General features: G+C 43.0%; 1 protein-coding gene across 2 annotated transcripts in view; it reads right to left on the bottom strand.

Moving 5' to 3' along the window:
- Positions 1 to 16,565, bottom strand: part of LOC126248486 (elongation of very long chain fatty acids protein AAEL008004-like) — a 332,054-nt gene that overhangs the window by 38,383 nt on the left and 277,106 nt on the right. For both annotated transcript variants that reach the window (XM_049949509.1, XM_049949510.1), the window contains exon 5: positions 7,809 to 7,889. In XM_049949509.1, coding sequence (XP_049805466.1) covers positions 7,809 to 7,889 — 81 coding nt within the window. The remainder of the gene's footprint in view (positions 1 to 7,808; positions 7,890 to 16,565) is intronic.

The raw sequence follows: 16,565 nt of genomic DNA, 5'->3' as shown, positions 1-16,565 counted from the left end.
ACCGTATGTGCAGTTGACGGACTTTGAGCGAGGGCGTATAGTGGGCATGCGGGAGGCCGGGTGGACGTATCGCCGAATTGCTCAACACGTGGGGCGTGAGGTCTCCACAGTACATCGATGTTGTCGCCAGTGGTCGGCGGAAGGTGCACGTGCCCGTCGACCTGGGACCGGACCGCAGCGACGCACGGATGCACATCAATACCGTAGGATCCTACGCAGTGCCGCAGGGGACCGCACCGCCACTTCCCAGCAAATTAGGGACACTGTTGCTCCTGGGGTATCGGCGAGGACCATTCGCAACCGTCTCCATGAAGCTGGGCTACGGTCCCGCACACCGTTAGGCCGTCTTCCGCTCACGCCCCAACATCGTGCAGCCCGCCTCCAATGGTGTCGCGACAGGCGTGAATGGAGGGACGAATGGAGACGTGTCGTCTTCAGCGATGAGAGTCGCTTCTGCCTTGGTGCCAATGATGGTCGTATGCGTGTTTGGCGCCGTGCAGGTGAGCGCCACAATCAGGACTGCATACGACCGAGGCACACAGGGCCAACACCTGGCATCATGGTGTGGGGAGCGATCTCCTACACTGGCCGTACACCACTGGTGATCGTCGAGGGGACACTGAATAGTGCACGGTACATCCAAACCGTCATCGAACCCATCGTTCTACCATTCCTAGACCGGCAAGGGAACTTGCTGTTCCAACAGGACAATGCACGTCCGCATGTATCCCGTGCCACCCAACGTGCTCTAGAAGGTGTAAGTCAACTACCATGGCCAGCAAGATCTCCGGATCTGTCCCCCATTGAGCATGTTTGGGACTGGATGAAGCGTCGTCTCACGCGGTCTGCACGTCCAGCACGAACGCTGGTCCAACTGAGGCGCCAGGTGGAAATGGCATGGCAAGCCGTTCCACAGGACTACATCCAGCATCTCTACGATCGTCTCCATGGGAGAATAGCAGCCTGCATTGCTGCGAAAGGTGGATATACACTGTACTAGTGCCGACATTGTGCATGCTCTGTTGCCTGTGTCTATGTGCCTGTGGTTCTGTCAGTGTGATCATGTGATGTATCTGACCCCAGGAATGTGTCAATAAAGTTTCCCCTTCCTGGGACAATGAATTCACGGTGTTCTTATTTCAATTTCCAGGAGTGTATGTTATGTGGACATGTGTCCGGAAACGCTTACTCTCCATGTTAGAGCCCATTTTATTACTTCTCTTCAAATCACATTAATCATGGAATGGAACCACACAGCAACAGAACGTACCAGCGTGATTTCAAACACTTTGTTCCAGGAAATGTTCAAAATGTCCTCCGTTAGCGAGGATACATGCATCCACCCTCCGTCGCATGGAATCCCTGATGCGCTGATGCAGCCCTGGAGAATGGCGTATTCTATCACAGCCGTCCACAATAAGAGCACGTAGAGTCTCTACATTTGGTACCGTGGTTGCGTAGACAAGAGCTTTCAAATGCCCCCATAAATGAAAGTCAAGAGGGTTGAGGTCAGGAGAGCGTGGAGGCCATGGAATTGGTCCGCCTCTACCAATCCATCGGTCACCGAATCTGTTGTTGAGAAGCGTACGAACACTCCGACTGAAACGTGCAGGAGCACCATTGTGCATGAACCACATGTTGTGTCGTAATTGTAAAGGCACATGTTCTAGCAGCACAGGTAGCGTATCCCGTGTGAAATCATAATAACGTGCTCCATTGAGCGTAGGTGGAACAACATGGGGCCCAATCAAGAGATCACCAACAATCCCTGCCCAAACGTTCACAGAAAATCTGTATTGATGACGTGATTGCACAATTGCGTGCGGATTCTCGTCAGCCCACACATGTTGATTGTGAAAATTTACAATTTGATCACGTTGGAATGAAGCCTCATCCGTAAAGAGAACATTTGCACTGAAATGAGGATTGACACATTGTCGGATGGACCATTCGCAGAAGTGTACCCGTGGAGGCCAATCAGCTGCTGATAGTGCCTGCACACGCTGTACATGGTGCGGGAACAACTGGTTCTCCCGTAGCACTCTCCATACAGTGGCGTGGTCAACGTTACCTTGTACAGCAGCAACTTCTCTGACGCTGACATTAGGGTTATCGTCAACTGCACGAAGAATTGCCTCGTCCATTGCAAGTGTCCTCGTCGTTCTAGATCTTCCCCAGTCGCGAGTCATAGGCTGGAATGTTCCGTGCTCCCTAAGATGCCGATCAATTGCTTCGAACGTCTTCCTGTCGGGACACCTTCGTTCTGGAAATCTGTCTCGATAGAAACGTACCGCGCCACGGCTATTGACCCGAGCTAATCCATACATCAAATGGGCATCTGCCAACTCCGCATTTGTAAACATTGCACTGACTGCAAAACCACGTTCGTGATGAACACTAACCTGTTGATGCTACGTACTGATGTGCTTGATGCTAGTACTTTAGAGCAATGAGTCGCATGTCAACACAAGCACCGAAGTCAACATTACCTTCCTTCAATTGGGCCAACTGGCGGTGAATCGAGGAAGTACAGTACATACTGACGAAACTAAAATGAGCTCTAACATGGAAATTAAGCGTTTCCGGACACATGTCCACATGTCCACATAACATCTTTTCTTTATTTGTGTGTGAGGAATGTTTCCTGAAAGTTTGGCCGTACCTTTTTGTAACACCCTGTATAAGAGGCGATCAAAAAATTTCTGCAGCGTATATGCAACGTAGAGCGACTCCGATGCTGGTATATAAGCACTAGCATGCAAGCAAGGGATTGTAGTGGCATTTGTGACTTTACGAAGAGCGTGCGATAAATGCGGAAACGTGAAGTATGGTGACGTCATTACCAAATGAGCCAAAACAGGATCAACGTGCTGTTATTCTTTTCTTGGTTGCCGAAGGACAAGCAGCGGTAGACATCCATCGGAGAGTAAAGAATGAATATGGGGCAATTAAAGCCAAACGCCCAGGAAAACTGCGACAAGGGGGGGTTACTGCTTTATGATAACGTACGTCCCCATATCGCATACATCGTAACGCAGAAGTTACACTGACTCAAGTGGGAGACACTGGAGCACCCGTCCTATAGTCCCGATCTCTCAGAATGGGATTGTCACACCCTCGGGCCTTAAAAAAGGCTTCGAAGGGTCGACGATTCCTGTCGGACGAGGATGTTCAGCAGACAGTTACGGACTTCTTGAAGCGGCGGGGCACATTGTTTTACCAAACAGGTATCTTCAACATGGTACGCCTGTGGGATGATTGCCTCGATGCCTACGGCTATTTTGCCTGATTGGCAGACGGAGTCTGGCCTGTATGGCTTCCGAATGGAAACTTTCTGACTGCTGCTTATAATTGCCTCTATTACGTTATAGCTTCTCAGATTTGCCATGGTAAGGATGTGAATATTCTCTGCATAGTACAGCTTTGTCACATTACTCCTGATTGTTCATACCATAATACGGTAGTCATAGACACTGATTGATAGTGGAGATAGCACGTAGACTCAGCGAGTTGAGACTAAACATTTGTCTGACCTTCCAGCTTGAGCATACTGAGTTGCCGTTGCAACTATGCTGAGTCTGGAGAAAAATATCTGATATACGAAGACAGTAACTTGTTCTCGAAAGAACAGTTACTGTTGATGACCGTGCAGCTTTTTCCTGGAATAAATGATGACTAACTGACAACCTCAGCTGCAAACGGGTGTTGTTGTTATACCTCGATGTGGACAGCTGAAAATGTGTGTCCCGACCGCGACTCGAACCAGGGATCTCCTGCTTACATGGCAGACGCTCTATCCATCTGAGCCACCGAGGACACAGATGAATAGCGCGACTGCAGGGACTTATCCCTTGCACGCTTCCCGTGAGATTCACATTCCCAACTGTCCACGGTTCTACATATGTATTGTACCTTATAGACATTTGCCCACCCACTCATTACTCGCGCACGCTTTGGCGATTCCCGTAAGAGTTTGGGCAACCTGTGCGCATTCGCACAGACGAAGGTGCAGTCGCGCTATTTATCTGTGTCCTCGGTGGCTCAGATGGATAGAGCGTCTGCCATGTAAGCAGGAGATCCCGGGTTCGAGTCCCGGTCGGGGCACACATTTTCAGCTGTCCACATCGAGGTATAACAACAACACCTGTCTGCAGCTGAGGTTGTCAGTTAGTCATCATTTAAAAATATCTGAGGTTTTAGTCCTGGTAACGTCAGATTATACGTAACCACAGGAAACAGGAACGTGTTTCACGTGTTCAGGCGTATCTGTGACGAGGCTCAGTTCACTCTCTGAGAGCTTTTTCAAGATTCCGATAGGAGATACTGCGCGTCCAAAAAATTCAGTTATTTTGTTCATAATTTCCTTCTGCGTGATGCACTGTATATTCGGATCCATCGAAAGATACAACTGTCTTCTATCTATCAAGTACACGTTGTTAACGGTCTATTTGAAATAGATGGGAATACGTCTCTGCATTGTTACGGGAAACCAAACGCGCAGCACACGTACAGGTTTGTGCATTCCTGAGGTCTGACTTTCCTTCTCAAGCTAAGCTTATCTTTTCCAAGTTTTAACACTTCCTTCTAGTTCCTTCCTTGATAAAGACTTCATAAATATGGACTAAAGCGACTCCTCCCGTGGTAAGAGGAGGCACTGTACAAGTTGAAATTACTGGTCATAATAATTTCCTTAGCACACAGATTTCAATGTTACGTAAAATCTTGGCTCTATAAAATTTGACAGCACTTGGTCCTGATCAGGAAATAAAAATGGAAGATAAAGAAAACTTCTGTTTGTAAGAAGCGCTTCTAGATGGCGATGCGCTTGCTAATAGCTTTTATTCTCAGGCACTGAATTGGTTGGCGGGTGTGACTCATGGGTTTGAGCTGTGTCTTTCGTGGAGGTACGAGGCATAGGGCTACAACGTTCTATTTATGGCCCAGCTATTAGCTGGTATCAATAAATGCGGCTACTGTCGACTCTACATGACAATTGTTGATACTAGTTAACAGCACGGGTACTTAGTAATACGTGCGATGGAATTTCCCTTTCTTGTTCATAACTCAGCGAACTGTGAATTGTCAGACGCTATCTAAGAAGCCGTTTACTTACCTTATTATGACTACTCGTCCTAAACACCTCCTTTTTGCTACCTGACAGCGAGTCGCTGCTGGGTCTTTCTAAGTGATTCATCAATTTACAACCCGCTCGTCACACAGCTCTCTTGAAAAACCCGTCAGCATTGCAGCAGCCCGCTGCGTAATGTTGAGATTTCCCTACACCGTTTCACCTACATATTTTATGTATTTTTGCTGGTCATACACAGAGTCACTCGGAGATACTTACACAGCCTCAACAAACAATCATTTGGGTCAATATCCTGTCACTATTAAGAGCAAGTACGAGCCAGAAAGCGTCAATAATAATTTCTACGTTTTACTCGCGTTGTTGTATGTGTCGTTGCATATGTCAAAGCAGTCACGTCGAACGTTCATATAGCAAGTCCGCAATGAGAAACCATTACAGCAATGTCTTCCATTCGAATGTCTGTATACGGTGTACGTAGAGAATGAGTAGTTCTAAAAGAGAATGGCTTGAAAAAGCCATTATTTTATAGCCACTGAAATTGTACTACATGTAGGCAGGATCATAAAGAATCTCACTAGCGAAGATTCCAAAGAATTACTTCTAATTTAATAAGTCATTCCAGGGAAGATAGTTACTAAAACGACTATGAGTGCTTCACAGCATGAGTAAGAGATAAATTAAAAAGACAGAAATCTATAGTTAGAAGAACGCTCACTGCGTATTACTTTCAGTTTCCTTCTGTACTATACTGTAGCAATTCTTTCTTTGTATGGTCAGAATTTCATCGACCTATGTTACTTGAAAGTGACACATCATGCGAAAGTTACTTTCTTGGTTATTTTTGCGCACCTGTATATTATTTAATTTCTGCGATATTATGCCGAATCACGGTACTAAAATATTAATTTTACGTGTTCGAACATGCTTCAATGAAACAGTCGTACAGTGTAAATGGATAACAACGATCTCATGTTTCCCAATCAACAATGTTGATTGTATACACTTTCGCATTAGTATTACAGACAACTTCTTGGGATACAATCGTTTAGAAAACGCGGCATCGTTGTTGTGACTAGGAAAATTTTCTTCTCAGAATGCAGGAGGTGAGACACTAACGAGGGACCATGTAACTATGAGATACATCAAAGAGTGTAATTGAAAAATAAGGGACGGTATAACACAGAGGAGATAGAGAAGATCCAAAGAAGAGCGGCGCGTTTCGTCACAGGGTTATTTGGTAACCGTGATAGCGTTACGGAGATGTTTAATAAACTCAAGTGGCAGACTCTGCAAGAGAGGCGCTCTGCATCGCGGTGTAGCTTGCTCGCCAGGTTTCGAGAGGGTGCGTTTCTGGATGAGGTATCGAATATATTGCTTCCCCCTACTTATACCTCCCGAGGAGATCACGAATGTAAAATTAGAGAGATTAGAGCGCGCACGGAGGCTTTCAGACAGTCGTTCTTCCCGCGAACCATACGCGACTGGAACAGGAAAGGGAGGTAATGACAGTGGCACGTAAAGTGCCCTCCGCCACACACCGTTGGGTGGCTTGCGGAGTATAAATGTAGATGTAGATGTAGATGTAGATGGGAGGACTGACGTTTAAATTCATGAGGAAGCGAGCTGAAGACAGTGTTATAGGACAAAGTATTCTTCGCAGGATAGGCATCAGACAAATTTTCACTAAACTGTTACTTACATAAAGGTATCATAAAATTACTTACTAAAGGGCATTCATTGCTATAAATAAAGTTTATGTATTACGTAACATTTGAACTATCGTGATATAATGTCGAAACTTGAAACTTTAGAGACAGATTCTTCGTGCGTTTCTCGTTATAATAATCTCATTAACCAAAAACTAGAGATCTGCAGATGAATGAAAAATGGACTTCTTATCCTCACACAGGAACATAACTTATACAGAGTTGTCAGAAATAGCCTGGAAAGCTTGTAAGGGTGCTGATGGGTATGTTTTGCCGGTAAGTAATTGTTAAGAAAAGAATTCGATACTTTGCGCCGTTTCTGTTAGCATTGAAGTTAGCCGATCAGGCCGTTGCTTGCGCAAATTCAAGCGGCCCGCCAGAGACGGTGTCGCCATACGTATTCTTTGTTTGGTTTCCTAAAATCGAACAAGAGAGCTATACAAAAATTAGACACGGAACGGTCAAGGATCGAACCGGAGCCGAAGGGTGAGCAGACTCATGCTCTATCATCTACACTACGAGGACAATTGAAACTAATTATATCTGGCGGACCGCATGAATTTGCGCACACAACAGCCTGATTGACTAACTCCAATGCTAATTAATTCGGAAGCGGCACAACGTATCGAAAATTCAACAATCATTTCTCGGCACAACATACTATGCAACACGCTTACAAGCTTTTCAGACTGTTTTTGATCTCCTCTATAACATCGCCAATTGGTAGTAATTGTTAGTCGAAATAAATATACAACTCCGAAGAACAGTTTTCTGGGCAGTTGTTGTAATGCAAAATTAAAGAATGGTATGGTCGGCTGCGTATGGACATCGCCAGTTATTTGTAAGTGCTTTATGCAAGGAATGTTTCTTACTCAGTCGCTACACGTAAATTGGTAAAGCTATTTCACATGTGCACAGTTTCTGAAAGAGCTACTGGTTTTGTGAAGTGTAAATGAGGCTGTACTGGTTGAAACGCTGAGTACTTGTAGAGCTGTGCAGCTGAGGGCACTCACCCGAAGCGCCGTGGGGCTCCGCGAGTAGTCCACGGGTTGGCACCGGAAGCTGTAGTCCCACAGCCAGCCACTCATCAGGTGCTGCAACAAAACACAGCCATTACGTACGCCAACATGTCATTCCACAAGGTCTTTGTCAGCTCTGAGTCATGCGGGAACTAACCACTCTGGTCGGGAACAAGCACTTCTTTGTACTCTTTTGTACACCAAGCAGATAAAGTCATCTCAAACATAATTTGAAAGAAGGAAGGAAGATTAGTGTGTAACACCACATGGAGACGAGGTCATTAGAGATAGTGCGCAAGCTCGGCTTAGTGAAGGATGGGGTAGGTATTGGGCCGTGCCCTTTCAAAGAACTGTACCGGTGTTTGTCTTTAGCGAATTATGGAAATTATACAAAACCTAAATCTGGAGATCTGAATCGTCGTCTTCCCGAAATCGAATCGTGTGGGAAACATAACTGAATAAATCAGGAGTAAGGATATCTAAGAAATAACAAACAGTTTTCTATGGGTGTTTAAACAATGCATAACCAAACAGCCCTGGCGGGAGGAAACAACTGAAAAAAACACTGCAACGCCTACAAAAGTGATGGGTATTAAAGAGAAGGCGAGAGTTTCGAGCAAACAACAATGAGACTATGACAGAATATGCTCAAGAAAAGGCGGTTTTTATTTAAAAAACGAATAAACTTCGTTGTTCGTACATATCTTCGAGAAATGTAGGGAGATACAGTGAAAAATCTGATAGAAGGAACAACTGGAAACAATAAAATAGGGAGAAAACAAGTCAGAGACTTACGTTGGGTAGACATCACATTTCCTCAGTAAAGATGACAGATAGCCCAGTAATTTACAAGAGAGAGAACAATGTAGTAGCGTTTACAGATTCCTTAAGTGTTTGTGCAGTGCAACAGATGAATCAGAAACAGAGACAGATAATAATGGGATTTGGAAGGAAGGGAAAGTGCTGGGAGATAATGATGTTTCAGTAGAAATAATGAAAACCTTGGGAAAAGTTATACAAAAACTGCAAAATTACTTACAGAATGATTCCGGAAAGTGGAACAACGCTGTAGCGACTCTCCTTCGTAAGAAAGGAGACAGACAAGGAATTAAAAAAAATAATTCTAGATCTATGAGACTCTTCTATTCAACAATATTATTTTGCATCACATATGGAAAATTTTAATTTTAACCAAGTAAAGGAACAAGTTCATTTCAGAAGTGGATATAGCACAATAGACAACTTAGCAGTTGCGAACAAAATTATACAACGGAACAATGAGAACGAATTATCACTGTGTGTATGATTCGTAGATTTTGAGAAAGCTTTTGCGTTTGTTTCAACGGAATATGTACTACAGAAAAAAGCAATTTATTCAGTCTCTGTTACGTTATTGAAGAATATACGTGCATACAAGAATCCTACCGTTTTCAGTAGGTTTAGTCATGATAGTGTGAAATTCAGAATAGAAAAAGGACTCAGGCAAGGAGATACCTTATTACAAAAGCTAATATTGGCAGCTGTAGGGAAAACTGAGAAAACAAGAAAACAATTATTTAAATAAAAGTAAATTTTTAATATTCCACGTTTTTTAAATCAGGCTAAAAAGTAAAAAATTATATCTCCTAACTCCATGTAGATTCCTAACCCCATATAGATAGTCCTGAAAATTTATGCTTATGAAATTTTAGTAGCTATGGAAATACTTGTAAGATTTAAAACGAAAAGCATGTGGTCTGTGCAATAAATAATATCAAAGAGATGAACTACACGCGTCAGTTAGTAAGTGGTGTAATAATAAGGAGGCGAACTATTGACGCATAAAATATGTATTGGTTGTGCTCTACGTTTTTCGTTTTAAATTTTACAGCTATCTTCATAGCTATTAAAAACTGACAATCACGAACTTTCAGAACTAATTATATGAGGTTAGGAATCTGTAAGAGAGTAGGAGAAATTATTTTGTACTTTTAAATTCAATTTAAATACGTGGTATATTAAAAATTCATTTTTAGTTACATAATTATTACATATTCATATTTATAAATTTTTCAGTCGATTTCAGACAGTTTGATGAGCTTACAATAGAGAAATGTAGAAAAATTTGGGTTTATTTCAGCTTCTTTCAAGTGACTCAATAAATTGCTTCCTCCTACAGATATCTCTCAAAAATACCACGAAGGTAAAAATGAGAGAAATTCAGTCTCACCCTGAGGCTTACCAGCAATTTTTATTCACGCAAAACATTTGCGACTGGAATAGGAAAAGAGGGGAAATGACAATGGTACACTAAGTATCTTCCACCATACAAAAGACTAGAAAGCGAATTAATATTTCATTGTCATCAAATTCTGAGCTGCGTTGAAAGTTTCAAGTCTCTAGCTCATTGGGAAAAGACAGTGGGAAACGCAGTACCCTCCACCACATACCAGAGTAAGTAAGTTAATATTGCATTGTCAGACATTTCTGAGATACATTTAAAATTTCAGGTCTCAAGCTCATGCGAAGTTAGTTTAAAATAAACACAATTTATACCGAACCGACAGAGAAGAAAGCGATATCCATCTCCTGTCCCCCCTCTCTCTGTTCAGTCATGCCCATCCTCTCGCATACTGGCTGGAACGCAATCTGATACAACTCACACAACATGCCGGTCCTGCAGGGCGGCTTAGATGTTTTACATTTACTCATATTTTAAAAAGATACAACATATTCAGTTTTGCACATCTAGAGGCACAAAAGCAATGATAAGTACACCATACAGCGAGGAAATAATAAACAAGGTCTTAACTTCAAAAATTTTAGGTGTCCATATTGATGAGAATTTAAACTGGGAAAAGTACGTTTTAGAACTCGTAAAACAACTTAGTTGAGCCACATTTTCACTTAGAGTCATTCCAAATCTTGGGGAGAGAGAAATCACTAAATTGACAAATTTTGCATATTTTCATTCTATAATGTTCTGGGGCAGCTCACCTTCAAGAAAGAAAGTCTTCATTGGTCAAAAACGTGCAGTAAGAATAATATGTGGTAGTCACCCACGATCATTTTACAGATATCTGTTTAAGAAGTTCGGTATTCTGACTACTTACTGCTTCACAGTATATGTGTTCCCTCATGAGGTTTGCTGTAAATAATCCACTGCAGCTCAAAAGGAACAATGATGTACATAATTATAATACCAGAAGGAAAAACGACATTCATTACTCCACATTAGCGTCGTCTTTAGCACAGAAAGTGGTTCACAATGCTGCTACTAAATTTTTTGATCATTTTGCCAGTGACATAAAATGTCTGACAGACAGAACAGTAAAAATTGAAAATATACTGGAAAAGTTCCTCCGTGACAACTCCTTCTATTCAGTAGAAGAATTTCTATTATTGTAATGTGTAAAAGGTGGTGGGTAGGAATTACTAACTCACGACTGTATATTTACTTATAATAAAGAAAAAAACTTATAAATGTTCAGTATGCAACCATATTTACAAATTAATTTGCAATGTGAATGTAAAATTTCTCGTTCCACATCATTACGATTTATCTCGCAAATGATGCATGGAAGACGAAAAGAACTGTCTTCGAACCCACACCGTCACCGAACAGACCGACGTGAGAGCGAGTTAATATTACGTTGCTATTCAGTTCTGAGCTTTAAAATGAATTGTAAAATTTTTACTGAACAGATAGACAAGAAAACGACCCAATAAAACCGTGCTAAAAACACATATTAATCGAGCAAATGTGACTCACATTCATTTTGATAATGACACTGAACTGTTTTCCTGTAGTCCAGTTGTACTTCAACAACGAACATAATAACATGATTTCGCATTTTTGAAAGTAAATTCGAAAATCAATTGCAAAAGGTCTAGAACAATGTATATCCAACACATCGAGAGGAAACAGTAAATTAACAGCGCAATTACAGAACCAGATGAAGAAAACGTAGCCTGGAGTGCTTTTCGTAAACTAGATAGTGTTTTCAAAACCAAACTTCTGATATGGCTGAAAAGTAAACTTTATTGTCACTGTGTTTTACCTGTATTGACATATAGCAGTTGTATATGGATTTAAAGTGCGAAAAGTATTCAAAAAATGGGAGTTGCTCAGAGAGCAATAGAGAGATGCATGTGGGGAATTGCTAAGTGACACAGGAAATAATGAAATCCATCAGGGAACGGACTAGAGTGAAGGACTTAACCACGGGACAGAAAAGCGACTGAAATCGCTCAGCAGAGGAAAGGCTACTGGACATGAAGAGGGACAAATCTTGAGATATAAAAATAGCTTCGGTCGTACCATAAGGGAATGTTGTAGAACCATAACTTTTTACAAATATACGGGGTGAATGACCTAAAACTTTCACCACAGATGCTGCGGAAATGGAAAGTACTATTCATGTGCGGTTTTTACAGAACGGACTGCTGGTCAGGTGATCGTATTGTTAGCCAATCGACAGATTGTGATAATACTTATAAAGTGTATTTTTTGTGCAAACATGCATTTTTTAAATGGAACAATGCGTGCTGACATGAACAGACTAAAAGTAAGATTAATTATAATGCCAGTGGTGTTTGCTGCACTATTCTAGTGGGAGTCGTTTACGGCGTATCGTGATTTTGAAGAGTTTCCACACAGACACTTGTTTGTGCCATTCAACGTGCGTCGTTGCTAGGTACGACGTTGTTATGTTTGCTTACAGTGTGCTTGTGTGTTCCTTGAGTACGTCGCCACTTGCTAGTCGGTATGTGACAGTCCAAGCAGTAGGTCGTGGGTGGTCGATGGGCTTTACCAATGCAGAAAAAGCCGGCATGCTCATGGTGTATTGAGAGTGTAAGAATAATGGAGTTCGTTCTTGTACTGTGTATGCTGGAAGATATACCAGTAGACATAAACTATCTCGGCAATTATTTATCAACCTCATCAACCAATTCCGTGAAAGTGATACTGCAACACCTATACGAAGTAACAGAAGGAAACAAATGACGACAGAAGAGGGGAAATAAATGCTCTTGCTGCTGTTGCAGTTGATCCACACGTTAGCTCCCGCGCAATCGCACCAAGAAGTGGCATGAATCAGGCAAGTGTCCTACGATGCTCCTTCGGCATACGTTCCATCCCTATCACATCTCTCTTTATCAAGAGCTGCATAGAAACGATTATGAGATTTATGTTACCTTCTGTGCAATGAAACTAAGACAGATGAGCCGGCCACGGTGTCCGTGCGGTTCTAGGCGCTTCAGTCCGGAACCGCGGGACTGCTACGGTCGCAGGTTCGAATCCTGCCTCGGGCATGGATGTGTGTGATGTCCTTAGGTTAGTTAGGTTTAAGTAGTTCTAAGTTATAGGGGACTGATGACCTAAGATGTTAAGTCCCATAGTGCTCAGAGCCATTTGAACCATGTGAGATGTATCATGTACTCCAGATGTATCATATGTCTTGCTGAGTGATGAAGCCACATTGATCAATCATGGCCAGGTAAACCACCGAAACATGCAGTATTGTTCTGTTGAGAATCCTCGTTGGCCTCGTCAGGTGGAACGTCAGCGTCCATGGAGTGTAAACGTGTGGTGAAGGACAGTGAACTATCAAACTGGCTCTGAGCATTATGGGACTTAACTTCTGAGGCCATCAGTCCCCTAGAACTTAGAACTACTTAAACCTAACTAACCTAAGGACATCACACACATCCATGCCCGAGGCAGGATTCGAACCTGCGCCCGTAGTGGTCGCGCGGTTCCAGACTGAAGCGCCTAGAACCGCACGGCCAACACGGCCGGCCATGTGAACTATCAACTCATAGACCCGTTTTTAATAGGCAGAACACTGAAACCGCACACGTATCGCAGCCATCTTCCACGGATGCTAGAAGACGTTCCTCTGCAGACTAGGAGGAACCTGTGGTACCAACATGACGGCTGTCCAGCCCATAGTGCACGAAGTAGTATAGAATGTTTTCACAAATTGTTTCCAAACCGTTGAACTGGACGCCGAGGTCCTGTACCTTGGCAGGCCCGTTCCCTGTATTTGACGCCTGTAGACCTTTTTCTGTGGAGAAAGTTGAAAGACTCTGTCTTCAAGGACATACCAACTATACACATGATATGCAACGACGTATTACTGCAACCTGCTCGGACATCTACGCTGATAAGCTAGAACGTGTGCACTAATCGTTCCATACCGGTGGTCATTTTGAACATAACCTTGTTACTGGTCAGGATCCACATAACTAGTGTATACACTTGTGTTGTTCTTTAGTGTGTGCTACCACAGGTATTGTACTAGTGTATGTGATGGGAATTTTTCAAAATACGGTACCTCGTAGACAACTCGTATTAGAATCCTGCAACAGACATCACTGACATCCAGTTTACCCTACTTTTAATTTGTTAATGTCAACAGCCATTGAAACATTTAAAAAGTGTACATTTGGACAAAAATACAAATTCTAAGTATTATTACAATCTGTTGATTGTCTAGTTCCTGACTAGCAATTCATTCTGTGAAAACCGTACATCAGTAGCATATTCCATTTCTGCAATATTTGCGGTGCAAAATGGTTCAAATGGCTCTGAGCACTATGGGACTTAACATCTGTGGTCATCAGTCCCCTAGACTTAGAACTACTTAAACCTAACTAACCTAAGGACATCACACACATCCATGCCCGAGGCAGGATTCGAACCTGCGACCGTAGCAGTCGCGCGGTTCCGGACTGAGCGCCTAGAACCGCTAGACCACTTTGCGGTGCAAGTTTTAGGTGATTCACCCTGTATATATAAGTGACTTAGGGGATAATGCCAGAAGGCCCATGACGCTTTTCGCGCATAATGTTGTTACACACAGAGAAGTTGCAACACTAGAAAATTATACCGAGATACAGGAAGACCTGCTGAAGATCGATGCTTGATGCAGGGATTGGCAACTGATCCTCAACATAAAGAAAGAAATGTGGCATATTGCACATAAATAGGCAGGACGGCCAATTATTGTATAATTACACTATTGCAGAAAAATCACTAGAAGCATTCACATGCATACAAAATTTAGGGTTATATATACGGAGCTATTTGAAATGGAATCACCACATAAAAACTGTCGCTGGTAAGGCAGATGCCAGACAGACTCGTACGAAGAATACTCAGACAGTGTAGTCGACCCACAAAGGTGGTAGCTTACAAAACACTCGTTCGGCCAGTGGTTGAATACTGTTCGTCAGTCTGGATCCGTACCGTACCGTAACTGGTAGAGGCAATGGAGAACATCCACAGAAGCCCAGCGCGGTTCGTTACCGGTTCATTTAATAAGCACAAAAACGTCACGGGGATGCTTAGACAACTACAGTGTGCATACGCTGCAAGAGAGGCCTTGTGTGTCATGGAGTGCTTTACAGTTAAAATTCCGAGAGCGTACGTCCCTGGCAAAATCAACCAATATATTGCTTCCTCCTACGTTTATGTTGAGAAAAGATCATGAACATAAAATTAGAGTGATTCGAGCTCGCATGGAGGCTTAACGACAATTGTTCTTCGTATGTACCATTCGCGACTGGAACCGGAAGTGGAGAGTGACAGTGGCACACAAAATATCCTCTGCCACACACTGTAAGGTGTCTTGCGGAGTATAGATGTAGATGTAATTATGATACTAGTGAAAGTGAAAAGGAAGTTGGCAGCATATAGATAAGCGAGTGTATGGTAAATGGACCAAGGATGTTCTGTGCTGGATTCGTAGAGATAAAAAAAGATTAAGAAGTGATCTAACGGAAGGGGTGGGTCTGTCAAAGTCTAGGGGAGGCCTTCATTCAGCAGTGAAATCTAAAAGGGCTGATAATGATGGTGGTGGGAGAAGGGGCACTTGCCCGCTCCTGGAATCTGGGCACAGCCTTTTTATTCATTACAGTAATCTCTCCAATTTCTAACAATGATTGTATGCGACTTCACTAAACCGCGGGTTTAACATTCCAACCGTGATGAGAAATACTGCATCTTTACCAATCACTATGTATCTTGGGTTTTCTTATTTGTCACTCTATTCACGTGAAATAATGCCGATTCCTTGGTGCCACTGCGTTTTCGGCGCCGATCTCCAGTCGGGATGGATAAGAACCTTTACACATCCACCCCGAAATAATATATTCATTCTTATTCTGTCTCTTCCTCGACCAGCCCTCATCGAGGTGCAGAAAGGAGCCGGCCTAAAACCGAGGAGCACTGATTCCGACACCAATTCCCAACACATAAAAATCGCAGGAATATACATGCCAACCATCCGTCCTCCATTCCCGTGGGGATGCCCCCTCCCATTAAGAATCACATTAGTAATTTACCATTTGTCTGTGGAAATCCCATGCTGTCTTGCTGATTCTGCATCCACTTCTAGACGAAAAGCTGTTGTAGTACCTCTCGAACTCTCGGAAGAACACATACATGCAACAATGCTACACTGAATAGCCAAAGACACTGGTACACCTGCCTAATATCGTGTAGCACCCTCCCCCCCCCCCCTCCCACACCACCACCACCACCACGAGCACGCAAAAGTGCCGCAACACGACATAGTACGGACTCCACTAATGTCTGAAGTAGTGCTGGGAGGGAATTGACACCATGAATCCTGCAGGGCTGTCCATAAATCCATAAGATTACGAGGGGATGGAGATCTCTTCTGAACAGTGCATTGCAAGGCATCCCAGATATGCTCAGTAATGTTCATGTCTGGGGAGTCTGGTGGAAACTCAGAAGAGTGC

Source organism: Schistocerca nitens, chromosome 3 (genome assembly GCF_023898315.1).
Source record: "Schistocerca nitens isolate TAMUIC-IGC-003100 chromosome 3, iqSchNite1.1, whole genome shotgun sequence".
Classification (NCBI taxonomy): domain Eukaryota; kingdom Metazoa; phylum Arthropoda; class Insecta; order Orthoptera; family Acrididae; genus Schistocerca; species Schistocerca nitens.
This window is presented reverse-complemented; position numbering and strand designations above follow the sequence as displayed.